Below are 25,592 nucleotides of genomic sequence, written 5' to 3' on the forward strand. Positions count from 1 at the left end.
CTTACTGTATAAGTCCAGTCAATTTTTTTTCACAAACGTCTTTAACAGCAAATAAAACATGGATTGAACCTCAATAAGACGAAAGAGAAGGCAACCCTCTTCCAGGATGAAACATATAAAATAGACATCTTCTCTAGAAAAATATCATTAGGAAAACCAATATTTAGAAAAAAAGTTGAATTCATGACCAACGCAGTGAACCATTGATCAATTTAAGCAAACATAGCAAACTTTCTGTATTATTGTCTGACCAATAATAGAGTATGTTTGCTGACTTCTCTCTAGTTATGGGGTCTCTCTATTCAAGTCATTTAATATATTCCTTCTGTGAGAACGTCACAAACGGCTCTCTAATGACAAACGCAATCTTCAATAAGCTTAAAGTAACCCTTTGTAAACGGATAACAGGGAACTCAAAACAGGCAACAAGGCGAAGCAGTAATGTAACTTTAATTATTCAAGTATTTGTTTTTTAATATAAAAAACATACAATATACAACAACAACCCCTTGTGGGATGGATGCTTTCACAGTTAATGTCACATTAGCTCATAATACTACAAAACTCTTGAAAAAAAAAGAAAAGAAATAGAGATTTGGCCACGAAGGCCACATTTTCTGAGAAGCACAAAACCTTTCCACGATGTCAGTAGCAGCGCTCCAGTAATCACTGATATGCCAGATACATACAGTAATACATCCAGTCTGGAATGGCCTTAGCCACAGTTAAACTCCTACTTGCACGACATGGTGCTGTATTTATTTTGATACGTGGGGGAGGCAATGCGCTGGGAGAGCTGCTGACAAACAACAATCATTAACCAAGAGCAGCAGCCGGAGTAATGAGACACACAATTACCTCCAGTACAAAAATGCCCAAAGAGGAGAACGAACCAAATGCGTCTAAAAAAAACAAAATATACATCGAGCTTTCTCTGGGAGAAAAGGCAGTGAAGTTATAAAAATATGTAAACAAAAACATCAGGCAAAATTCATAAAAAAAGAAGCGAGAGAAAAATTATCCATTGAAAAATATCAAATTGTTGGGAGACTGACAACATAAAGCAGTGTATCTTCAACTGTGTTTGTTATAAAGATGAAAAAGAGAAGAGCAGCTTGACTCTGGGCGTAGCTTTTTCCTGAACAGACACACTTGGTTTGTTGTTAGACATGATCACTATTCACTCTTCACTTTTCACTTCTAAATAGCACTTTTAAAATCTGAAACATCACAGATGTGATTTAGTTATTCAATACCCAATTCATTCCCGCACAGACATTGTCTTTTGGCTCTCTCCCCCTACAGCGAGATCAGAGTGCTGAGTCAGCAGCCGTGCAGCAGGTCGAGATCCAGTGTCGTCCTCCAGGACACTTCAGCAGGGTCATCGGCTTCAAACGCAGTCTCTGCCCATCAGGCCACGCTGCCAAAGGCTCAATGCTTATAAGCACTATTCTGCAGAAAGTTGTACCTGGAATACAAAACGATTTTTCGGCAACAACCATCATATTTGATTATGCGTGAGAGTAAGCTCTTTACAGGCCCCGTGCATTCATTAACAATCTTGAGGCATGATCAGGAAAAAACGGGACATAGATGGACGTTAATGAAAACCTGTGTCATCAAACAGAGACCTGCAGCGGCCTTGAGTGCTTTTACATTACTCGGTGTGATGAGATTTGACAAGGGGGAAGAAAAGAAAAAAGGGAAGTTTTTGTTCAGTGTGCCATCGTGTCCCTCAACATCTCAGGTGCTTCTTGCTGGACATGTCGTTCCAAATGCGGTGCATCTCCTCCGGGGAGATCTGGTGCACTGTGATGACCCGTCTGTACCGGCAAAGGCTGTAGGCCATTTTCCAGTGGTTGAAACCGCTGTTCTGATACGGGTGTATTCCCAGCTTACGCAAACACAGTCCCACGTACACGTCCTCCAGGTGCAGCAGCCTCGTGTGCAACGACGTCTGGAAGATGAGCTCGGCGACGTCCGTCGAGAACACGTAGCCGGTGCCCGAGCAGAAGAGCGGGTATTTACTGTCGGGATACAAGTCCCTGGACATGTACCACTTGCTGCGCATGTCCCTGATGGGACCGCCGTTTATGACGTAGCCCGTGAAATACCTCCTCCTGGGCTTGGTGGTGGGCTTCAGGAGCTTGTAGATCAGATTGTCCATGTTGACGAAGATGTCGCTGTCGGTCTTCATGACGTACTGCGCCTTGGGGCAGAAGGTGGACACCCAGCGCATGCCCATCATGGTCTTGAGGGTGAGGTTGTGGTAAGAGTCGATGAAGTTCTCCACCACGATGTCGTGGAAGATCTGGCTCTCCTGCTCCACCATCTGGTTCAGGACGGGGTCCGTGTTCCTGCCCAGCAGAAAGATGGTGAGGATGTGGATGTCGCCGAAGGTGCTCTCGTCTCCCCAGGTCTCCCGGATGGCCTGCCGCGCGTCAAACTCCTTGTGCGTGGTGCTGATGAGGATGACCAGGAAGGGAGCGGCACTTTCGCACTTCTTCGGCTCGTTGATGACGAATTCAAAGGCGTGCGGGTTGAGGGAGCGGGTGTGGATGTTGGTGAAGGTGATGTTTTTGGGGGGTTTCGCGGCCTTGCGTACAGGCACCGACATGTGGCCGACGTAGGTGGTATTCGGGCGAGATATACTCAGGTACCACAGAGCGCTCGCCCAGCAGACCACTGTCAGAAGGTATAAACATGAGACTTTTGAAGGCATTATGCTGCATTTAGATGTGTTTCGTTCAGCTGGGTCTCATAAAGCTTTCTTTCCTTCAGCAACCTTTCGCCCAGCGAGGCAGCATGAAGCTGCTCCAGCGTGCAGTTTGACATTAATTGTCAGTACTGAATTACTTCTGAGAGAAGTGACGCTGTCTGTGTTTTAATGCGAAGCACTTTAACATCGTATGGAGATCCGATGTGTATGGAGGACATTCTTCTTCTCCATTTACATCTGAAAGAGAGAGAAAGACACGTATATTATATGTTTATATGAGATTATTATAGCTGAAAGAAATGTCTAGCATTCCACTGTTTGTAGAGGTGGAGTTAATTTAAACTGCTGTAGAATTACATCCAATTCACACCATATATAAGATTTGTACATGAAACGTGCGGTAAAGATGCTCATAACAGTTTATTCTATGAGTTCAGAAGAAAGAATTGTGATAAAATATTTGTTAACGGACTAACAAATGTAAAACATCCTGGGGGATGGAAGACATACATACATCAATCAATCCGCCCCTACAGGTTTAATAAGCGATGGAATAGTGACATTAGAATGTGCCAGAGTCCAAACGTGGGCTTTTACAGCCAGACTTTGTTTAAGATTTTGGCTACTTCATCCTTGTGGATGGCCTGTCGTCTAGAACCAGGCCTGCGACTCAAATGCAGCATTCTGCACGGCAGCGTCACATGTTGTCAAAAAGGGAAAATGATGCAATGACTGAATTCTCTCTTGATCAATGATGAATGAATTCTCTCTTCTCCCTGTTAGTTCAGTACTGCGCCGCTATTTTCACGTTAGCACGTGCACAACGTATCCTGGCCTTTAAGGCTCTCAGTGACCGTTCCCTTCATTCAGGGGAAGACAACAGCCGTATTGTAATGAAACCCTACACTTTCATTTTCAAAGCTGGAGAGTAAAAAAAATCAGAGGTGAGCAGGGAAATGTATCCGTAATGACATGATTTGAAATCCATTTAAACATAGACAGCTATTACTGGCGGTCTATAGCCGCATAGTAAAGCAAGGCACTGTGTGGACTGAAAGACATACCACTAACAATACAGTACACCTTTGAGAACAATAACAACAACGTCTTCTTTGTGGAAAGGGAATCTCTGACATGAGACTTTATCTATTCCGTGTCAGTTTGAGAATTAGTCTTACAAATGTTATTACTGCTAGTTTATGTTCCACTTCCTTCACGCGCTTTCAACAAAACGATCGTGTTGATTATGTTGAGGAAGTATTTGCACACAATGTCTGACTTCTCCTCCCATCCTGAAAGTACAGTTATCTCTTATAGGCTTCATAGGAGCAAACAATCTTTCCCTTTGCAAACAGTTTTACTCAGATGACAGAAATACAGAGACGGCAATATGTTCTATAACCAGAAGACGGAACGGTGGAGTGAAGGCAGAGTTTAAACGGCAACGGCTGTTTGCTTCAAAATGAATAACAAGGTGAAAACAGAGACCGACACAAAAAATAGGCACACACGCGTACATTTACACGTGTTACACGATAACCGAGGCAAGCTGATCGCAAGCAGTCCCGACGTCCCAGACTGTCACTTTGAAATGTCACATTTCAGAATGAAGCGAAAATATTTACGAGACAGAACTTGTGACAGAACATCTCAGAAGACCTCCACGTCCGTCAGACGGACACGGCAACCGGATTCAAAAGACTGATGGGAGGATACGGAGCATTTGACTACGCCTAACGTGTCATTAATCCGTGCAGACGTGGGCTTGAGATGCTCTGTGTCAAAGCAGACCTGAAGTGAGAGACATTGCATCACGTCTTGTCTCTTCAACAAGCGGCTGGAGGGACACCTCGGTGCAGTCGTGTATTTGATAGATCGCTAATCTGTGCCATCGCGGTAGTCGGGATGACTGTGCATTACTCAGCGCATCACTTTATATTCAAAGTCAGATATTTCTGTGTGTGTGTGTGTGTGTGTTTTATGTCCGTCAGAGAGATTCAAACTGGCCCATTTGTTATCGAGCCGAGTGGCAGCATGTATCCGCTGCTGAAATATTAAGTGTAAGTGTGAGATGGAAGGAAAATGTGCTCTTTTGTTTGTTTGCCCATTTTGTTTAACAGCTCATTGCGTAAATGCAAATAAAGTTGTGTTTAATGGCACCACATTGTCTTGCATCGCATTGCATTGTGTCGTTAGATAATCTGCAATAAACACACACAAAACATCGCTTGTGTTTATCTACTAATACATCAACCAATCACTGGGCACACGGTGACACGGTGAGTAACTTCATTTCTTTCCTCTTTTTTTTTAAACCACAGCTCCATTCCGTAGTTAATTGCAGAGCCCTCTGGAGTTCAGTGTCTCGGTTCTCCGTAGCAGGCCGATGGGGACTGCAGCACGGGGCGCAGCCTGCAGGCCGGCTGTTATCCAGACCAGCCGCCATAAACACTGCTGTCACGCCCACAGCCAGTCATAAAATCACCCAACACGGGCACAGCCGTTGAGCACTGGACATTCGGGACATGAGATGTACTACAGGGACACTTCAGGGAGGGGAAAGAATTAGCTATACTTCCAATGGTGACGCTATTTATGATGATTTATTATTTAGCAAAAGGTGAAGCCATTCATGGAGACATTCTACAAGCCTTCGGGTGGAATGTTTGGCCGACTGGTTTCTTTACTTCGTCCTCTGCACACAACAAACATGTTTAGATAAACATTTGAATAATGCTGCCTATGCTTTTATTTCAACAGCACACTGATGACACACATTAATAGATGACACATGATTTGCATATTAATATCTAACTCACAGTACATCTACACCATGCAGTTTTAAGACAAACGCCTCCTTTGCTCTACAATAAGTGTTCAGTGATATTTTGGATGACAGTTTGAAGGTGGGATTTCTCCTCTTCTCAGACCCAAATAACTGAATGATACATGAACACTGATGACGCCGTTGCCTAATAGCAGAAATCTGAGAAATATTATATGAAAATTGTGGCACAACAAGTGATAAAGTCTCAAATATTCCTGCCAGGCATTACAATGAAAGCTGCGTTCATAAGCTTATAGATGAAATTCATCGCGATTGAAGAAAGGACATTGACAGTACACACATTTTAAAATCCATTACAAGGTTTTTCTCACATTTATTTCATCCTCTCCAAAGTTAATGAGCCATCTTTCTGGTGCTCTTTTAGAAAAAGAAACACAATTGAAATACGAGCCAAGGTGAAAAGACACACTTTCAACTCAGCTATAGCCTGTAAAGCTTTATATCTCGTCCTGTCTATAAATGCGTCATGCACTAAAGACCCTCGTGCACCGTAGATCTGTCGTCCTGCAAACAGAGACCATCTGAGAAAACACACACTTCTTCTAAACACAGAGGCATCGCTTGAGCGACAGCCCCAAAAGACAAATCATCATTTACTTTTTCCTGTTCTGTCTCTCATCATTCTTTGCCGTGAGTCTCCCCATGTTGCTATGGTAACCCTGCAGCATTAAGCAACGTGAACTTGTGAAATGAGAATGATCATTTTTTTCCAATGTCCGTTTTCATTTTCCAATGCTATTCATTGTTAGTCGGCGTATTCACCTGATACATAACTGGCCCCCGTCTTGTTTGTCCTGAATAGTAGACAAATTATACTATTCCTTTTATGATGTCTTATTTGGTTATTAAAGATTTCCAGCATTAGATTTGTAAAAATAATAATCTTGGTCCAAGATGGCTGTTCCATAAAATAGACTCCTGTGTTGAAAAATCCTAAATCTATAAATATGAAAACATTTTGCTTTCAAAAGTTGAACTGCTGGACAGAAGAAGGCAATGTTTGTGCACTTGGTGTTCCAGGTTTCCACATCACACCTCTGTGAGATACATGTTCTATTTTTTTAATCTATAATCTAATCTTTATCTTTGTGCAGAGGGAGATGGGATTTGATTTGAACGAGACAAACAAAAAGACTGATTCTGTTTGCCACAGACTCTCATCTTTTCTATTGCATTCTAACAGTGTTATTTACATATTTTATGCTTAGGGCTGAATGGTGCCGAAAGATCAGATCATATCGCATACAGCTGAACTGGAAGAAAATCTGTACCGGCAAATAAATGAGTGAAGCTACATTAGGCTGATGACATTTTCTTTAAAGAAAAAACTGGCAACACCATTCCTTTCCTCCATTGAGAGATCGGAAGTGAATCAATATCAGATAAATGTTGAGGCTGAGTATGAATATGTCTCTAAAACTGGGCTGTTAGCTCTGCATACATAACCACAGTAAAAAATGTAGTCTAAAATGTACGCGTTATAATGGGTCATTTCCCATTCATATGTAAATAAGGAAATGTAACAGAGCAGTTCGACACATCTTTTGATCAAATTGCTGTGCAAGTATAATCATCACATAAACTCAATCATGCTTTAAATAAAAAGGGATAGCCGGTTAACATTCATCAAGCGTAAATAGGGCCAGTACATTGAATGAATTTGGTTCAGTTTGGACACATTTTCTCAATCAAATCGATGATGTCCAAACTTATGACTGGTAGCGTATATTTGATCGTTCTTCGGCACGATATTGTCGGGCGACATCCAAGGTGCCGGATGTCCACAATCGGATTTGAATGTACTTGTTAGCATGCCAGAACATCGACAAGTGCACTATCAGAGACACTGGTCTGGTAAAACTGTTTAAACTCATTTGAAGCTTCGGCACAGCAGCGTCTGTAAATTAATCATTAGCCTAAAAAAAATAAGTTTTAACAGCGGATTTAACTTCTACGTCTGACTGGAAGATTACAAACTGCTGTGCCAGAAAAGTAACAACGGCGAGAGGGGGACCAGGGGATGCAGAGCCCAGTCAAACGTCCCCGGTGGGAATTGCTTGCACCTTTCTTCCGTCACTTATTAGCAATGAGGCAGAGCGAGTTGTCAAAGCAGAGCTGCAGACAAACAGGAAGCTGGCGTCCTGCCGGGATGATGCCAGCATCCGTTCCCCCTGAACAGATGCTGCCCAATGATCACTGTTCTTTCTTCCCTCCACCAAAGGCATGCTGCCTTGCATGATGCGCACAGAATAAAAATGACTCTTTTCTGTCCTCAACTGCTTCCCTGATTTGAGACGAGCAACTTAAAATACTTTGTGTAAACAAGAAGGACTTTCTAGAGTGCAAATTTGAACATTTTCTGTATACAGCGATGGCTCAGTTTGCCGTATACCAGCGATGTGTCACCGTTACACACGGCGGACTTGATGGATGTTTTATGCCACAGAACTGGAGAGTTGCGCAGACAAAATGTCAAGAAACGGGAGAGCTGAAATGCAACCTTTCTCTTTATTACCAGCAGTAAATATCAAGCATCTCCCTTGCGACAAAATGAGCTCGCACTCATTTCTCAATTTACGACAGACTAAAGAACACGACAAGATTACACAATGTATTACAATAGCTGATTCAAAAGAAGTACTATACATACAAATAGGACACTTGACCATCAATGGGATCCACTTCCCAATTATGTCAGATGTGCATAATTGTCAAAACAATTTACTTTGTGATTATAAATAATACGACTACGATGTAGTAAATAATCCGTGTGTTGATGTGGTTGTGTTAATAATTACAGATTTATTTTACATGAGACGATTAAGACTCTTGTTAAGGGCGTGAATAACGAGATAATGACTGGGAGGTTTGTAGTGAGAAACGGCGCGGCGTCCCTTGGGAGGAAATGCTGTCTTATCTCAGGATAGTGGCTTCACTGTGTCTGCTTTCAGTATTCTCTCGAGGTCCGAGTCCGGTCCCGTCGGTTTGTGTATCTTGCCTCATGTAATATGATGTGAAGGAACTTAATCACTGAGGCCAAGACACTAAATCAAACAGGGTTAGGGAAAACTGCAAACCTCTGATCCTTGATCCAACAGAAGAAGAAAGAAATACAAATTACATTTGAAATTTAGGTCTTTGGCCGAAGTTTACAGGTCCGACCTGCCAAATGAATTATGACTGTTGTATGTGACTGACTCTCAATCTAACACAAATAAATACAGGTATTTGAGAGACATTTAAAAAATAAATAAAGTAAACTGCTTTTATTTATTTATAGAGCACTAATTTCTCTGTTACCAAGAAACAATGAATCCTAACTACTGATATTATATTAAGATAGGATATTAAAATAGAAAAATTGCAAATGAAAAACATTGAGACACCAAAGCTACAGTAAGTGCTGCATAGTTAGTGTTTGATCTATTCATTGATACGGCTGTAATAGTCTATATTAATAAAAACAGAGATCCGGAGAGACTCTCAATACCAAAAGTGACACAAGAAGGTGGAGCTCTGCTCGTCAAATAATATCTCTTTTTAGGCCACTAAGAAGATCACAATTAACTTTTATAAACTAGAAACTCAATGAGAAAGGGTTAGGGTTAGGGTGCAGGGTAAGTTTTAAGACGTAAACACCGCCAACTTCCAAATGTGACAATAATCCCACGGAAGAGAAGCCCTTCAACGTGCCTTCATCTGTTTGATTCCACTCGGGAAAATAATTAATTAACTAAATAAATGTCATGCTGTATTGGAGAAGACCTGACACTAGTGGTGAGACCATAAACTGTCTACAATATGCATTGTAGTAATAAACCAAGATTAAAGTGGCAAATTTTCTCATTAAAAAAAGGCGAGGTTTTCACAGCTCCCAGCAAGACGTCATCATGCAGAAGAATTATGTTACACAAAATGCCAACTACACATAGAAATATCAGTCCTCATATGTCAAGTCTCAAGCTTTAAAGTTACACAGAGTGCCGGGGGAAGAAGAGGATCTGAGCAAGCCAGTCCTTGGCCAACCCGCTCACCGACACCATCAGGCTAAACTGAGCTCTGACATTTCCAACATTCACTCATACCTGTATTGTGGACAAAAGAAAAAGCACTTATTCGTCTAAAAGTGGTCTGAGGCGCGTTGTTTTCCGCCTCTGAATGATACTAACCGCCCGTTGGGTACTGTGTCGCCAGCAACGTGATGGACAGATAGCCCAGACTACTGATAAAGGATCATGCTATATGTGCACTACTCATGCAAGCAGTCAATTGTGCAGAGTTGGGTGGAAACGAAGAGGCTTAATGAGAGGATGTCGGCTACGCAGCCTCCCCAGCCAACCGTGTCACATCACGGAGCAGCCAGGTAGTCATTAGAGGGACAGATGGTACCGTGGCTGATTGGTCTCTCCGCTGACCTATTTGAGCATTACTTTCCCTCATCGTGCCTTTCCTTAGAAGTAATGAGCAATGTAGGAAATAAGAGAGAGGCTCAAATAAAGACAGCAAGACCAAGAAACACTTAGGCAATCTAAAGGATGCTTATTGCAGCTGTGATGCGTAGGAGTCTCCCAGGGGCTCAATGAGCTCGTGAACAAAAGTGCAAAACATGTTTTCTCATCACATCAAGCCACGAATGTGGGTTTGCATATGAGCAGCGATGCACCACACGGGTCATCGGTGTTGACGATTGTCTTGATCTGAACTGCACTTCACCAAGCTCGAAGGCGGTGAGCGTCCGACCTGGGTTGCGCGCGTACGTCCCGGTTCCTTTTTGGTCTGTACACTTGTTATAACACTTCAGTTACTCACATCACGTGGGCTTCAGACTACAGAGGTTCTGGCGACAGGCTTCCGTAGACAAGAACGCTGCAATCTCTCCTGAGGTGTCTTCCAGAGTAGACATGGCTGCACACAGGTCCACACAGGTCTCCTGGCCAAGCTACTTGTACGTGAGCTGATTCTAACCCGCTCCGTTAACAAGGCCGATCAAGTTTCCATTAGCTGAGCTAAGAGGCGGGACACACGGTCAGCGAGCGAGCTGAACAAGTTCCACACAGGAACAAGTCTCGATAGTCATACTGAAGTCCCCGCCTGTAAGAAAAGTAAATCCTCAGCGAGGGTTTTACAAGAACGAGGATCAACAAGGTGAAGTGCAATTAGATTGAGCAGGAGCGACTGACTCTCATTGGCCTCGACATGAGTTTTTAAGAGAGGTTGTTCTAGGTTGGTGTAGCAATGGCGCAATTCACATATTGATCTGTTGTGCCGACTTTCACTTTGCCATCCTTTAATGTTTCTTCTGCACAAAAGATTTTTTTTTTCCTTTGAGTAGAAATAACATAGCAACAAAGAGAGGAACTGACAAGATCTTCATGTGGCAGAATGCCTATTAAGTTTATTTTTGCAACATTTCAGTACCGGCTGAAACAGGATGCAACAGCTACTGCAAGAATAATGAAGGCTAGAAGATGGAGGAGAGATGAATTATGGGTCACTTCTGTGGTGGCTGTCACTGCATGTCTGACATCAAACAAGGGAGCAAAGGGTGAGGAGGAGTCTTTCTCTCCAAGCCAGATGGTGAATGCACTGAACGAAGGACTATAATTTCACTCTCCCCTACAACAAACATAAAATAAACAACGTCTCGTGAAGGGGAGAACAAGCTGTCTCAGAGCTCGTCAAACTAAATAAGTGATGATTTGTAATTTTAACAGGAAGAACCTTAAAGTATCATATATATGGATTTCACTCGATATGTTTTCAATCTAGTGTTTTTATGTCAATTTCAACAAGACAAATGACCTGATAGATGATTTTCAACTTCTCCTTCAATATCTGAGCCTCCCAAGTAGCACGCAGTGCAACCTTAACAACCCTGTGCCACTGCAATATCTCTGATGAATGTGAATTTGTGTTGAAATGTTCTCTGGTGAATCGGAGGTTAATGAGATATAGTGAGTGAAACAAGGTCTTTCTACTACATCTTGGTTTAAGAATGTGCTGAGGATTTATGGGCATATAAATTAGATAAACAACTGTATGTAGAATAGTAAAAAGAAAGTTCCACAAGGATCAAAATGTTTTTAATAATGGATGTAATGGATTCAGATTAAGAACTAGAGCGGCGTCATGCGGGAAGGTTACAGCTTCAGAGCCGGTGTCGTGAACCGCTCAGCACTGGTTGACTCCAGGGAAGTGAAGCAAAGTTCGGTTGCAACATTGATATTTCCAGCATCCAGCAGCAGAAGTGAACTGTGGTTCTGGAGAGCGGACTGCTGTTTGCCAGTTTGTTCAAAGTTTATAAATATTGAACGTGCGATTTTTCCAAATTGCACCAATCTCTACCGATGACCTTCTCGTCTCCCCAGCAACACACCCGCCAACTTTGAAGTAGGTTGGATGAATGGTTCTCGAAATATGTGAAGGACTATCACCCATCGAGCGAATGCTTTATAGTGAGATGGACCTTTTCTGTCCAAGCCGAGTGACCTCCGTGGAACTACTTGATTCAACTAAAGTGAGCTGCTAAACTCACACATGAAAAACTCCACTGTCTGCATGAAGCATCCTTTGCTGTAAGGCAGCGGATTTAAGCTATTAATGCTCTGCCTTCAACTTTGCCATGTTAACCGCTGCCCGATTTGGGGAGTAAAAAGTTGGTTCCACAGCAACATGGCTACAATGATTTGAGCTTCTGCCTCTGTAACTTGCAGGCTTCTCACACAGTATATAATGTGCAAAGTTCATTCATCGAGTTCACTGGAATAATTGGTAGGAAACGCGTTCCTAATGAATGCGTCACCTCCAGATTCATCGGGGTCTGTAAATGTGTGGTTTCTAATAATAAAAGCAGCGGTGGGATCTGAACGTGACAACAAGTAATTAAGCTTCCACTACGCAGAGCTGCTCATCTCGGCACACCGATAATGCACTTGAGGAGTTTCACAGCTAAAGTAAATACCCAAGCACGATACTTCTTTCCCTTCTGAGATAACGTCAGCATTCATGATGAGTCATTATGCATTGGGATCTGGCATTTTTCTCTTTATTCTCTGACGAGCTGCAACTCCCCCGTCAACCCCAAAGACATTTCTGTCTGAATCCTAATATCGCCCCTCGTGGGAACGGGAGGAGGAACAGCCATGCGTCCTGTAAAGCACTTCACCATGACACATGCTGTTGACCGCAGCTGCTCGTGCGCTGCGCTGCGCTGTTGTCAGACAACTTCACGTGCTCACGCGGGCCACAAAAAAATGTTTTTATTCCAATCTGCACCCAGACGAACACAATCACACAGCACGCAAAATGCAAGATACCAACGTTTATTTTGAGATACAACCGCAGTCTCTGTGTGTACAGCTCATATAGCAGCTTCTCTTTGACTCCCTCACTTCTATACAGCTTGTTCATGAAATATGTATTCACACACGTTGGGAAGCAAAGTCAACTCACAGAACCAAAATAACTGCACTGGTCCTTTACAAATCACAGCAGCAAAACCGCCCGCGTTTAGCTGCCAGACTCTTTTCATCAGGGTTGCGTGGATAATTTACTATGAGGGTGTGAGGCAAACACAATTACGGTTCACAACCGTGAGTATCTCCGTCACGTACCTGAAACCTTTCATGTCCATTGATTGACAAATGAAAATGGGAACCTTTAATGGTAAGTACCCAGCAGCTGAATCAGGATTTTGTTTGAACCAAACGCCTACTTTTCACACCACGACTCGGTGAACGTAGTAGCTGTTTGTATCTTCTATTGCACCTCGGCTGTGTGTTTGTGAAGGCGTACAGCAGAGATCTCTCTTTCAGATCTCAGCAGCGCTGAAAGTAGAGCATGGGAAAGACTGAGCTGCAGGGCTCCCATCGCAGGTTCACGGTGCAGAACGCCAGCAGCGGCCCGGTGCCTCAGAAACAGCGTGTCAGTACTACACCAGATGAAAGAGACCGTTATAAGACCCAACAACTTAGTAAGGAAATGGATCCATTATGAATTAATAGCCTAATACTAAATTATATTTATTCTATTCTATTCTGTTATTATTTATATGAATCCATCTAAAATTGGCAGTGATCATTTTCTACGTGAAGTTGTTGGGGTCAAAAAGGTGCTTAAAAAAAAAGAAGGCACCTAAAATTGAAATGAATAATGTTGTCCAGCAAGGCATTCTAAATGAATGCACCTCTTCATTATAAACAAACGCAAGTAGCCACTAAGCAGAAGATGCTAATTCCAGCGCAGCCCCCTTTATGTACTTCAAGCAGCATAAATAATTGACATCAAACATTCAAAATTCACTAGGGCATTTGGACAAATGACATAACCGTTGCCATAAACAGACATGATTTTATATTTCTAGGCATGAATGAAATGTGATTAAGTCTCCTCCATCATGAAAAGACAGACCATTAAAATGATTATTATGTTTATTCTCTTTGATCCAAAACACCAAATGATTCATGTCCACATCATCAGAGATAACTGTGTTGTTTAAGGGGAATGGATCAAGTTCAATGAACATAGTCGGCAAAAATAATGAATACAAAAAGAAACAACAAATGTTGCACCAAATATACATGTCAATTTATTCATTTGTGCTAACTGGAATATATGAGCACGATTGTGCATGAAATCTCAAATCCCATGAATTCATTTTGGTGACTTTTGTCTACTTTATTTTTACTTTCATCCTGATTGATAATCATATAATAATTAAAGGAACACTATGTAATGATTAGGGGGGTTATTGACAGATATTAATTATAATATTCATAACTAATATTTATGATGAGCTTAATCAACTTCATCATGTCCTTGCTGAAGTTTGGCATTTAATGTGAACATTTGAGCTCATCTAACTCCATATGAGGATGTGAGCTCATCCCAAAATATCAGTCTGTAAAAGGTTCAGAGTCTGATCTGCCTCTAATGAGACGATCCATATCCATCACAGCAAAGAAAGCCTCGTACTTTCAAAAGGAAGAGGCTTCAGAACTCATGCCAACAGGAAGTATATGCGATGCAACAGCCTCCACTCATCAAATGCCAGTGCTTCAGGTATCGAAGAAAATGTGGTTTTATGTCAGGAATGAAAGACAATGCTGCTGGTTTGTGTTGCCTGAAGAAGAAAAAGCAAACAACAGGCGGCGGGTGTTCCTTTGCTGCATAAAGTCAAGAGGGGGTCTGAACCACGTCAGAGGCATGTTTCCTAATTCAATTATTCACCGTGACATACTTCCTACTCGTTTTCGATCGCCTTCTGCTTCTCTGCACAGCTTCGTGCGGTTTGTCCGGTGCAATTGAAACCTTCTCAGTACTTGAAAGTACACAGTGCCATTTGTTTTCTCTTGACAGTTCGGCTGCACCCACAGGACCGGCTGAAATGTTCTACTCCTCCCGAGCTCAGAGAATTAAAGATCCCCCAGAGACGCGCAGCCTCCGCCACGTGCATTGTTAACGGTATATTCAACTTATAATAATGAAAAAGCTTTTAAATGTCTAGTGCATCTTGAATAAAGGTTTCAAGTATGAAGAAACGTATGTATTTACTAAAAAAAGAGCTTGAAACAGTGTTCGCTGTGAAATCTGGGTTAACGGAGGAACGTATCCCAGTGCAATCAGGCGTAGAAGCAATTTTAATGTTACGAGGCCACAGAAAACAAACAACAGAATAGAACACAGGCACACAATCACAGACAAAACAACTGAGGCTGGCACGTGAATAAAAAAGCTGCAAAATGCACCGAATCAGCAAACACACAAAACAATGGCAACTCTCTGTAAATTCACAATTCGCTCTGCTGTCAAATAAATGACAACCCACAGAAAATACAAGTAGAACAAAACATGTCTATCTATATCAACTAAAAGAGCAACAACAACTGTTGATTAAAATAACAGAAAAAAGAACCCACAAAAACAAACACCCCTGTCAAGTCCCAAAAATCACAAAACTGCATTTTATAGAAAGAAGTTCCAGGTACAAAGTCGCCGGATTAACCTTCACAATCTCTCTGAAGAGGCAGAGCTGTTCAATAACAATGTCTAAGATGTCTTTTCAAATCTCCTTTCGGACTGAAACGTTTAGCGATGGTTTAACCACAGTGGAAACGTTCCCACAGCAATTTGGATAATAACCAGACGTGCTGTGGAATTGTTGGGAACATTTCATTTTTTTACATCGGCCAAAACAGTTTTCGCCAGCCGTTGCATCAACTCATCTAATGCAATTTATGTGAATAGACATTCTGAGACCGACGCTGCAGATTTTAACCTGCTGGCTGGATTTTTAAAGTCCGGCATCACCCATAGAAAGATTTTTCCAGTCACAGACATATACTACTTGCTGGGAACACTATCGGCCTCATGGTGCAGAAGCATCTACATCATGACTTTTCACCATAACAAGTTTCCCATTTACTGAAAATCTATTCTCGCTCAAACCTCACGGCTGCACGGAGCCCAGGGGTGGACAGAGAGAAAATAATATGTATATTGAGGCCACAATTTCCAATTTTGTTTGCATGCACCAGATGTAACTCGTTGCTCAGCTTAATTAAAATAGTTCCCACATTTTGATTGTTTTGTAGCTGGAATTGAATGAAAATGCTTCCATGTTATAAGTGTGTCAACACAGAGACAGCATAGCGCAGCCGTCTCTGACCGGATGATCAAACATGTTGTTTTCATTGCAAAATAGAAGCGCGTCAAACGGACGCAAAACACTACAAGTCACAACACTTGCAAATAACACTTTTTTTCTATTTTTATAAATCGAGATGATGTATGCTAAAAAGTACAACATAGTTCCAAACATCTTAAAAGCAGCACAATAAAAAAGTTTCTCACCAAAACCAGTTATCTGCTAGACAATTATCCAAACTCAAATGCACAATATTATACTGTATGTCTAAAGAAAGGTAATTAATATTTTATTGTCGACTTTATGTGCAATTCATGGCACTCTCCTTCATGGGCTTGCAGCACTCAGTGTTCAAAGGTCGCCGCTGTAACCTTTAGAGCTGCAGCCAAAAGAATAGCCGGTGATGTTTGATGTCAAGTTAAGCAAACCAAGTAAACCAATTCCAACTCTAACTACACAGACCTGGTGAAGTACATAAAAAGAGCATCCCTAATGTAATAGAGCAAATAGTTAATATAACTAAACACACAACACTACTGACTGGCTCTGATGACAGATTCAAATAAGAGTGTATCTCTGGATGGAAAATGATCAATTATGCAAATAACGATCTGAAGCTTGATTTACTAAAATCCTATGACCTGTTTAAAACATATTAATCATTGTGGTATATTATATACTTGTATAAAATCATGAGGTATATTTACAATATGCTTTTATCCATTGACATAGCTTTAGTCATTTCCACATCCTCCAGAGCTTCTCCAGACGAAACCTGGTGTGCAATGTTTAACTGCCATTTTGTCCACATTACTTTTTTCTTCCCCTCTTAAATTGCTTTTAACATAATTTTCCACAGTTGGTTTTAGTTGTGCTCGTGCCTTTTACATTTTAATGTGCCGAATATGTACAGTAGCAGTCAAACGTATGGACACATTTTCGTATGCAATTAAGCGAGAAAGTGTGTCCAAACCTTTGACTATAAATGAATAATTCTAAAGTTATTTCCCAGCCAGTAGAAACAGCTTCTTACATAAGAGCCAATGCCGGTGATGCAATCGAGCCCCGAAGTAGTTGCAAAGCTAAATTGTAAAAAACTCCTGTTTACAAAAATACATTTTACTTGGGTAGAGCTTCACTTTCCCTCTGCCTCACATTCTTCCGCCCATCAGCTTCTGGAAAATACTAACCCAATTCTGCTTTTAATAGTCAGTTCAGAATATGAACTGAGGGAACCGCGTTGATTGATCCTCCTTCATCAAATGTCCCCATCATTTCTCCTCTTGTTCAGTTCTTCTGTTCCTTTATCAAATTCAAAGACCTAAATTATTTTCTTTCAACAAACGAAAGGGAGGTCATATAATTATTCTCAGACATATGATATTACCCTTCTGTACCCCCCCCCCCCCCCCCGCAAATCAATATCATCCCTGGTCTCAGTTGATTTTAACCATGTTTTCTCCAACATGTCACTAAACAGACGTTGACTGGTGAGTTGCACAGGAGTTCACCTTTTCTCTCTTCTAAAGGAAGACAGTACCTCCCAAATAGAAGAAAATCCAGAGGCGTTTAAAAAAAACCCCAAAAGCATCCAGAGAAGATGGAAATATGAATGTGACAAGGTGGAAAAGTTGTTTATGAAGCAAAAGCAAAAGGTACTCAGTAGTAACTTCAGCTCTTCACAGGCGTGTCAGCCTGCGAGAACAACGCTGGAGGAACCCGTCGGGGAATGATTGAATAGTTTAGTGAAAATGTTTCTTTTTAACTCAAGTTTCAGCTAAAGGCTCTTTTTCAAGCAGCAACTGCACTGACATTTCCAGTGCTTTAGGATATATATATGTATGTATATATATATATATATATATATATATATATATATATATATATATATATATATATATATATATATATATATTCAGGACACAAGTTAGAATTCATGTTATGCTTAAAGCACATTATACTGTATTTTTACGGCCTGAGCTTTGCCTCAGAGGTTTTTTTGCAGTTACCGACAAGGCTCCACTCCAGTTATTAGCTGGGGATTTTGAAGAATATCAATTCCAGGCAGGCTGTCCACTGCTTTGTGCAAGGTGCTGGTACAGTGTCACCGTGACGGGCTGTCCTGATGCTCTGCGCCCCGGGGGGGGGATACAATAGCCCTGCTATCACAGGCATCAATCCTCATATTCTCTGTGAACTGGATCAAATGTGACGGGTCCATTAGGCGTCTTTGACCCGGTCTTAGTGCAGGGCGCAGCATCGAGGCATGGCTTAATAATTGAAACTAACGTCATTACCAAGACTGGATCACACAGAACACTGCAACACATAACACACAAAGAAAATAAATGCATTTTACAAGCATCAGAAAACTCTTGTTTCCTCTCTGACAGGCTCCTCTCCGTGTTTTAATGGGCACATTTGTTTTGTTTTGCCATTTTGGCCTTAGATGACACAGCTATAAATATGGGCACATGCTTGCTCTCTTTTGAAATGCAAATGCATGTTATCAAGACACATGCTCTCTTTTTTGTCAACTCCAATAAACTATAATATGCAAAGCAGAATGAGTCTGCTGTTGTTGAGTTGATGAGTACGTCTCATTTATGCCTGACATCCTGCAACACTTTTGTCCTGCATTCAATGTGTGCACAGTAACTGTAAAACGGCTGCGTCTGCGTAAAGGGGGGGACCTATAAACAGTAAACAGTGGGCGACTGTGGGTGAATGGGGAGCACGGTCGTCCTCCAATCAGAGCGTTAGTGGTTCGATCCCAGGCTTGGCTAACCTGCATGCCGATGTGTCCTTGGGCAAGACACTTAACCCAACGTTGCTCCTGTAGCTGCGACTACAGTGTGTGAATGGTAGTTATTGATGGGCAGGTGGCTCTGTGTGTGGTAGCTGCTGTCATCAGTGTATGAATGGGTGTGAATGGGTGAATGATGACATGTTAAAGCGCTTTGAGTGGTTTGAAAGCGCTATACAGTTAATATACCATATAAAGCAGCTGTGATTCTTTCATTTTTAGCCCTTTAAACACGTTCTGTCTTCTCAGATGGTCTCACATTTGTCTGTACAATGCAATTAAGGAAGGTAATGTTATCTTCATGCATAGCATCATGCAGGAGGAGTGACAGAAATATCTATGGGATGAATGTAACATTTATAAACGTCAGGCTTTAAAACCAGATGTTTTTTATAATAGGAGGTTAGATATAACCCAACGTAAAAATAGAAATTAGCACTCCGTATTTACACTTTATTCTTAATAACAACAGACAAAATGTGTCAAACGAAATTAGTTTTAATTATTTATAAGTTTAACACTTTTGATAACAAGAAATGTTTTGTTACATTTCTTGAAGGAGTAAGACTTAAGATTCCATTCAGCTAATAATCAGTTGGCAAAAAATGTGTCACCAGATAGAAGAACAGCTTTATCATTTTTCATGCATGCAAATATTTCCAATATCCTGCTCTGTAAAATAAAGCAGGATGAAACAAAAACAGTGAAAGCAGGATGGGCAGGGGCGTTGTAACGAGTGTTTTCTGATACTAGTGTACCTTGTTGCATATAGAGTGTGTGCAGCATCGGCACTACAGTGGGAGTTTAAACGAGGCGACCCTCAGAACCCCAAAGGGAATAGAATCTACGGGCCTTTGAAAAATCACATTCTGTATCCGATCGAATATTACCTATATGTAACAGAAGCCTTCTGTATGTATAAGTATAAGATGAATATTAAACATTCAGTGTTTTACTAAAACCAAGACCACACATTAACTTTGTTTAATTGCATTTACCAAAAACCATGTTGATATGCTGATTAAATAGTGTAGAAAATGAATCTTAATTTTAATATGCAGGTACAATAACATACTCACAGTGCAATAGTGCACAACATAATAATCAGTTTCTACCTTCAAAGGTCAACTTTGAGTGTGTATTTGTAGGTCGAGAAAGATTTTGCTGCTTTTTTCTTCCGAGATTTTTGCGTTGGCCCATTTTGTCCGTAAGAGAGACATTTGTTCCCTCAGAATGTACATGTTGTTTTTTCGACAAATTCAGAATCCCAGAAGCGCGAGGCGAATAAATCGGACTTGAGCTGAGCTCAAAGACTGTTGCTGACTGTCAATGCGGTTGCTCAGCTGCATGCGACGGGCTGTCAGTCAGAGGGCATTACGTTAAAGGATTACAACGCAGCTCTGTTACGGTAGACAACCGTGTCTTCCTGTAGCAGCTATAAGCATCTATGAGTCTGAGAAAAAGAATAAATATTGACAAAAGGTTTTCCCTTAACAATTATATTATTTTTTTATAGTAGTACAGGCTTTAGTATTGTCACGCATCATTGTATTATTTTCTCTATATCACAAAGTTGCATTTGATTCATTCAATTCATAGAAATTGTTTTTTTTTAATCAATGGCTTCACTGAAACTCACAACACGAGACCTAAATGCTGCTCTGAAATGTCCTACAGTGAGCTTAACATCAGCATAAGATATACAAATCCACATTTCAAGTTGTTACTGAATTCTCATAAGTGAGTATAGTTTAATTACTCAAAAGAAAGAAGTGATTAACTTCCTCCAGAGGCTGCTTTAGTGTAGTTTAGGAAGATTGCGTACAAAAAGTAATCATCATGTGAGTGGGAGGAGCAGACTGAGCTGAAGCACATTGGGATGCACAAAATTCTTTACAGCAGGTAATTCCTTTTCTATAAATGTAATACAGAAATAAAGTGATTGCAGCGACTCAAAGGGCTTTGTAAAGATTCTGGGTTTTGTAGTCACAGCTGTTTATTTCAATGCATTCTCAGGTTTTATTACAACATGCTGAATTAGCGAAAGATGCACAGAAATGTTTTATAACGACTGAATTTCTAGAGTCAAAATGAAACCAGGATTGAATTCTTCATCCTGTATGACATAATGTAATACCTAACTTAAAACACAATTCAATAGGATTCAGACAGCTGAATTAATTCTACTGGACAGATCGGCAGTTTGACAAACAGTTTTATTCCTGGAAAGCTTTAAGTGGTTGCTTTAGGAAGTGGGAGGAGGCTGTAATCGCCTGGGATGATTCTTCAACACACAAAAAGTCATTAGCAGTTTTATCGCACAATTTACTATTTGGCAACTAATCATCACTTCTGAACCATTTGGGGGATTTTCCCCAGGGGATTCAGTGTAAACGCAGGCAGCTTGTAGTAAACAACTTTGGAGAACGTAATACTGCATCTGGATAGTATCAAAAACTGGATAGCAACTGTATATTTGTTCAACTTATTTATATTTATGCTTTCTTTCTCTCTCTTTCTTTCCTTTATTGTTGCACCTTCATCCGTCCCAATTGATCTCCACTCATCCTGTCATCCTTCCTTTCATCCCTTCAATTCGGCATCCCCCTTCTCCCCAAACCAAGTGCATGCATACCTGTCCTGTTGCTTCCCTCGACCTCCACCCACATGTTGAGGCAGGGTCCTTCAAAGTGAAATTTGGTTTTGAATTAGTCCGTACGCCACATCTAATGATGAGTTATCTCAACACTGATAATCAATGTGAACAAGTACTTCTCTACATGTCTTTGATCAGTGATCTGACACTGTGTGAATTATAATCCTATCACGGTCCTCAATCAGTTCATTAATTAAGGGTTTTTCCGTTGTTTTTGCCGTCTTGTAATAATCATTCTGGTCTGAAGAAGAAATTAAATCCCAAAAGTCACTTATGGCTTTACATATAATCTTGCAATTGTTAAATGAATCAATAATGAAAAGGATTGTTGATCGTAACGTAACACTGCTTATCACTAAACAAAATAAAAAGAGAACATTCCCATTGCCTGTAGACCAACTACATCAATCATAACATAATGATGGAAAGAGCCCCATCATATAAATCACTAAAGGGTATTATATTATTACAATCTAGATGTAGAGTTGATTTTGTTACCCTTTTTGTTGCATTTCTCTGTCTCATTTCAACCTTACAAGCCAAAAAAGACATAGTTCATATAATGTCCGTTTTAGTATGAAGCTAGGCATCACTCTACACTGTAGCTCTGTTTAAATTGTTTTTTATGTATTAAAAAAAACAAAACAATCATTTTAAAATATAAACCAAGCCAAGCAAAATCAGCAAAGGTGAAGTCCAGAAACAACCTGCTTTGTAAGCTCTCAGGACCAAATTGGAGGAACCAGCTACACAACACACAACACACAAACACACACACACAAGACGGGTCGCACAGACCCAACGGATGCTCCAATAAATCGATCGGTTCGATACGTTCTTATAGAGCAGCAGCTCAATCCCACTGTTGTCGTGGAGAGGAGCAGCTTGTTCTCTCTACAGACGAACCGGGAACAGGTCTCCATCCATACGGCAGGATAACAGGGGACTGTTAATAAAGCATTCTCAAATATGGACTGATTTAGTATACCTAAAAAATTCTAAACTTAGTTTCTGAAAATAATGAGGAACATTAGGAATATTTTCACCTTGTTCAACCCCCACAAAGTTGCGCTATAGCTAGCGTTCTGTCTTTGCTATCGGAAAGAGCAGGCATCCTTTTGGTGTCCGAGAGCTGATGTACCGACACCGAGCCAGAATTACATGTGAGCTTTGTGAAGAAATCATTTGTCTACTATTTCAGATGACTTTATAATTTGTACAATCAATGCTCGCACTGTTGTGATAGCAATGACAGCAAATTAACAAGAGCAATTTGTGATGGTAAGCTTAATTCAATATACATAAACATTTCAAAATGTGTTTCAAACAATAAGTCAAAATTATTCTGAGGATTGGTCATTATTTTTGGATTCTAAATTGTGTTATTGACAGGTGTTATCCCTCGATGCTAACTCATCATCTTTAATGAGCTTATAATTATGATGACGTGGAGGCTTTTTTTTTTGTCTAATGGCAAAAAATTGTCTTCATACGTTGCATCATGTGTGTGTGCCCGTGAGGGTGGAGAGGTGAAGTTCTATCGAAGTTGTTGCCGCACATGCTGGCACTTCTCAAATAGGTCTGGAGGTGTTATACGTTTGCAGAAGAGTGTGTCAAGCTGTGCTTTTAAACAAGAGACAGAGCTGCCAGAAGAAATAAAAGCTGTACACGTGTGAGCCTATTATTAGCCAATACCCAAGTGGTTGGATTCTAGACCTAAATGGACAGGATGTATTATGTGACATCATGAGAGAAGTAGAATGTTTCACTGGCTGCTACATACAACATCTAAACAAGTGCTGACTATAAACTCGGTGTAATAAGGTAAGCAACACTGACTAAGCAAAGCAACTGCACACAGTTAAACCAGGGATTAAGGCCATAGACTCCCTTGACTAATTACACCTTGCAGAGATGTGATTAGTGGGACACATTCACGGACATGGGAGTTATAGTATTAGCACAAGCTCTGCAGGAAACAAAATAAACATAAAGGTACTTCCGGCAGCACGACACAGAATGTTACTTACTGTGCCAGCCGATGGACACGTGGTGGAAACCCTCGTGTGGTTAAAGGACCGGGGGATTAGTGCTTGATCCAAATATTGATCTGAAATGTCCAAGTAATGGCAGGAAGGAAAAAACCCGAGCTCAACTGGAGAGCTTGCTTGTGACATTAAAATATATTCTAATTATTTTCATCACAGTATATGCCACAGTAAATATGCTAAATGTCAGTTTTTCAAATGATATATGTATTTTTCACATAGGTCTTAAAGGGAAATTTTGCTGACCTCCTCATGCACATTTTAACACAGACTTCCATATCCTGACATATGTACAAGTACAGTACATTTTCATGAACAGCAAAATATATTAAGATTACAAAACAAGTTCCCACAGTTTCTAAGAATGCTCAAAACGTGATCACACTAAACATCTGTGTCATCTGATGTGATTGTGAGGAGAAAGTATCACTGCTTTGGAATTATTCCATGTTTTAGATAAAGAGTTTGACTCGATGAGAATCCTCACATAATCGATCCCAAATACACAATTCTTACTAAAAAAATAAACATTTCATAAGCAGCAAAATGAAGGATGGAGCAAGAGGAATACTTCACCAGCCAAGCCAAATACAACACAACTTTTTTTTTTTAATTATCTTCCTTTTTTCACTCCTATTTTCTTGCTCAACACACACACACACACACACACACACGCGCTCAGGGCCAAAATACACACATGAGATGCACAGACCCGCATTTCCAGAGTGGCTGGAGCGAAACGCGAGTAAGTCAATTATAGCACACACGACCCGAGGACTCTGTATAAGAGGAATTTCAAGCAACAAAAACAAGACATTGGAATAAACACAAATACGTGTGTTTAAACTTTGATGTCTACCGTGTAACTTGACCTCCCTGCACCCCCCACCGTCCTGGACAACCTACGCATTTCTAAAGGCAAGTGCAGAGGCACCGGCCCGCGTGAATGGGACGGAGCCCAAAGGGGATCGAGCGTAAAGTAGCTGCACCACTCAACAACGCAGACGGGTGTGTGACCGCGAGGCGGGGACCAAACAAGCGCCCCCCCACTAAACCCCCCCCCCCCCCACACACACACACACAATTAACCGGGACAGTCGCAAAAAAGAGCACGCGGAAATCGAGGGAAGGACAGACGGGGGCGAGTCTACAAACATTGCAGAAATGACAGAAGAAGAAAAAAAAAAAACAGCAGCAACAGAAGCGGCGCGCCGCATTCCGCGGGACGAGTGCAGCTCAGCCCGCGTCGCGCGCGCGCGCCATTTGCAGCGGGGAAGAGAAAGGGCTCGTCGTGTTGCCTACCTCACTCAGCGTCTCCATCCCACTCGCACTTCTGGTCCTGATGGTGCGCTGCTGCTTCGCTCCAGCATCCTCCAGCACTGGGAGGAGGGGGGTGGGGGGGGGGGGGGGTGGGAGGGGGGATGGTTAGTGCAACCGGGCTGACGTGTCGCCTGTCGACCAATGAGAGCGTAATCCGGATGGATCCCCTACCAATCCGCTCACGGGGAAGAAGTGAGGACCGCGCGCGCGCAAGGCGGAAAAGCAGCAAGGTAGATTGACGCTGTGCGAGAATTCAACCGTCAACTCCCGCAAAGTGCTTCTCACGTTCAGCCCCCGCGCTTGTCCGGCTGGGACGTCATGCACACACCCATGGGCCCAGGCAGGAATCATCATGTATTTATCACAGCGTATGTAAAGGGATTTACAGAGATAAGTAGTTTCCTTTTAAGGCAGCCAAAAATAGCAATTAGAGAATGTGTGCAAAGGTATCAAAAATAACGATATCAAAAAATAATATCGTCACAATTAAAAAGGATACCTTGGCACCATGTGCGCAATAGTCAGGAAGCACAATTATATTTGCATGTCA

The 25,592-nt window shown here is 41.3% G+C and overlaps 1 protein-coding gene across 1 annotated transcript; it reads right to left on the bottom strand.

The window, feature by feature from the left end:
* Positions 1 to 434: 434 nt before the first annotated feature.
* b3galt1b (UDP-Gal:betaGlcNAc beta 1,3-galactosyltransferase, polypeptide 1b) lies at positions 435 to 25,107 on the bottom strand. The gene is made up of 2 exons (XM_040201051.2): positions 25,025 to 25,107; positions 435 to 2,956 (listed from the first exon to the last, which is right to left on the bottom strand). The coding sequence occupies exon 2, from the start codon at positions 2,720 to 2,722 to the stop codon at positions 1,736 to 1,738; it is 987 nt and encodes a 328-aa protein (XP_040056985.1). The 5' UTR covers positions 2,723 to 2,956; positions 25,025 to 25,107; the 3' UTR covers positions 435 to 1,735.
* Positions 25,108 to 25,592: the final 485 nt, after the last annotated feature.

This window comes from Gasterosteus aculeatus, chromosome 16 (genome assembly GCF_964276395.1).
Source record: "Gasterosteus aculeatus chromosome 16, fGasAcu3.hap1.1, whole genome shotgun sequence".
NCBI lineage: Eukaryota > Metazoa > Chordata > Actinopteri > Perciformes > Gasterosteidae > Gasterosteus > Gasterosteus aculeatus.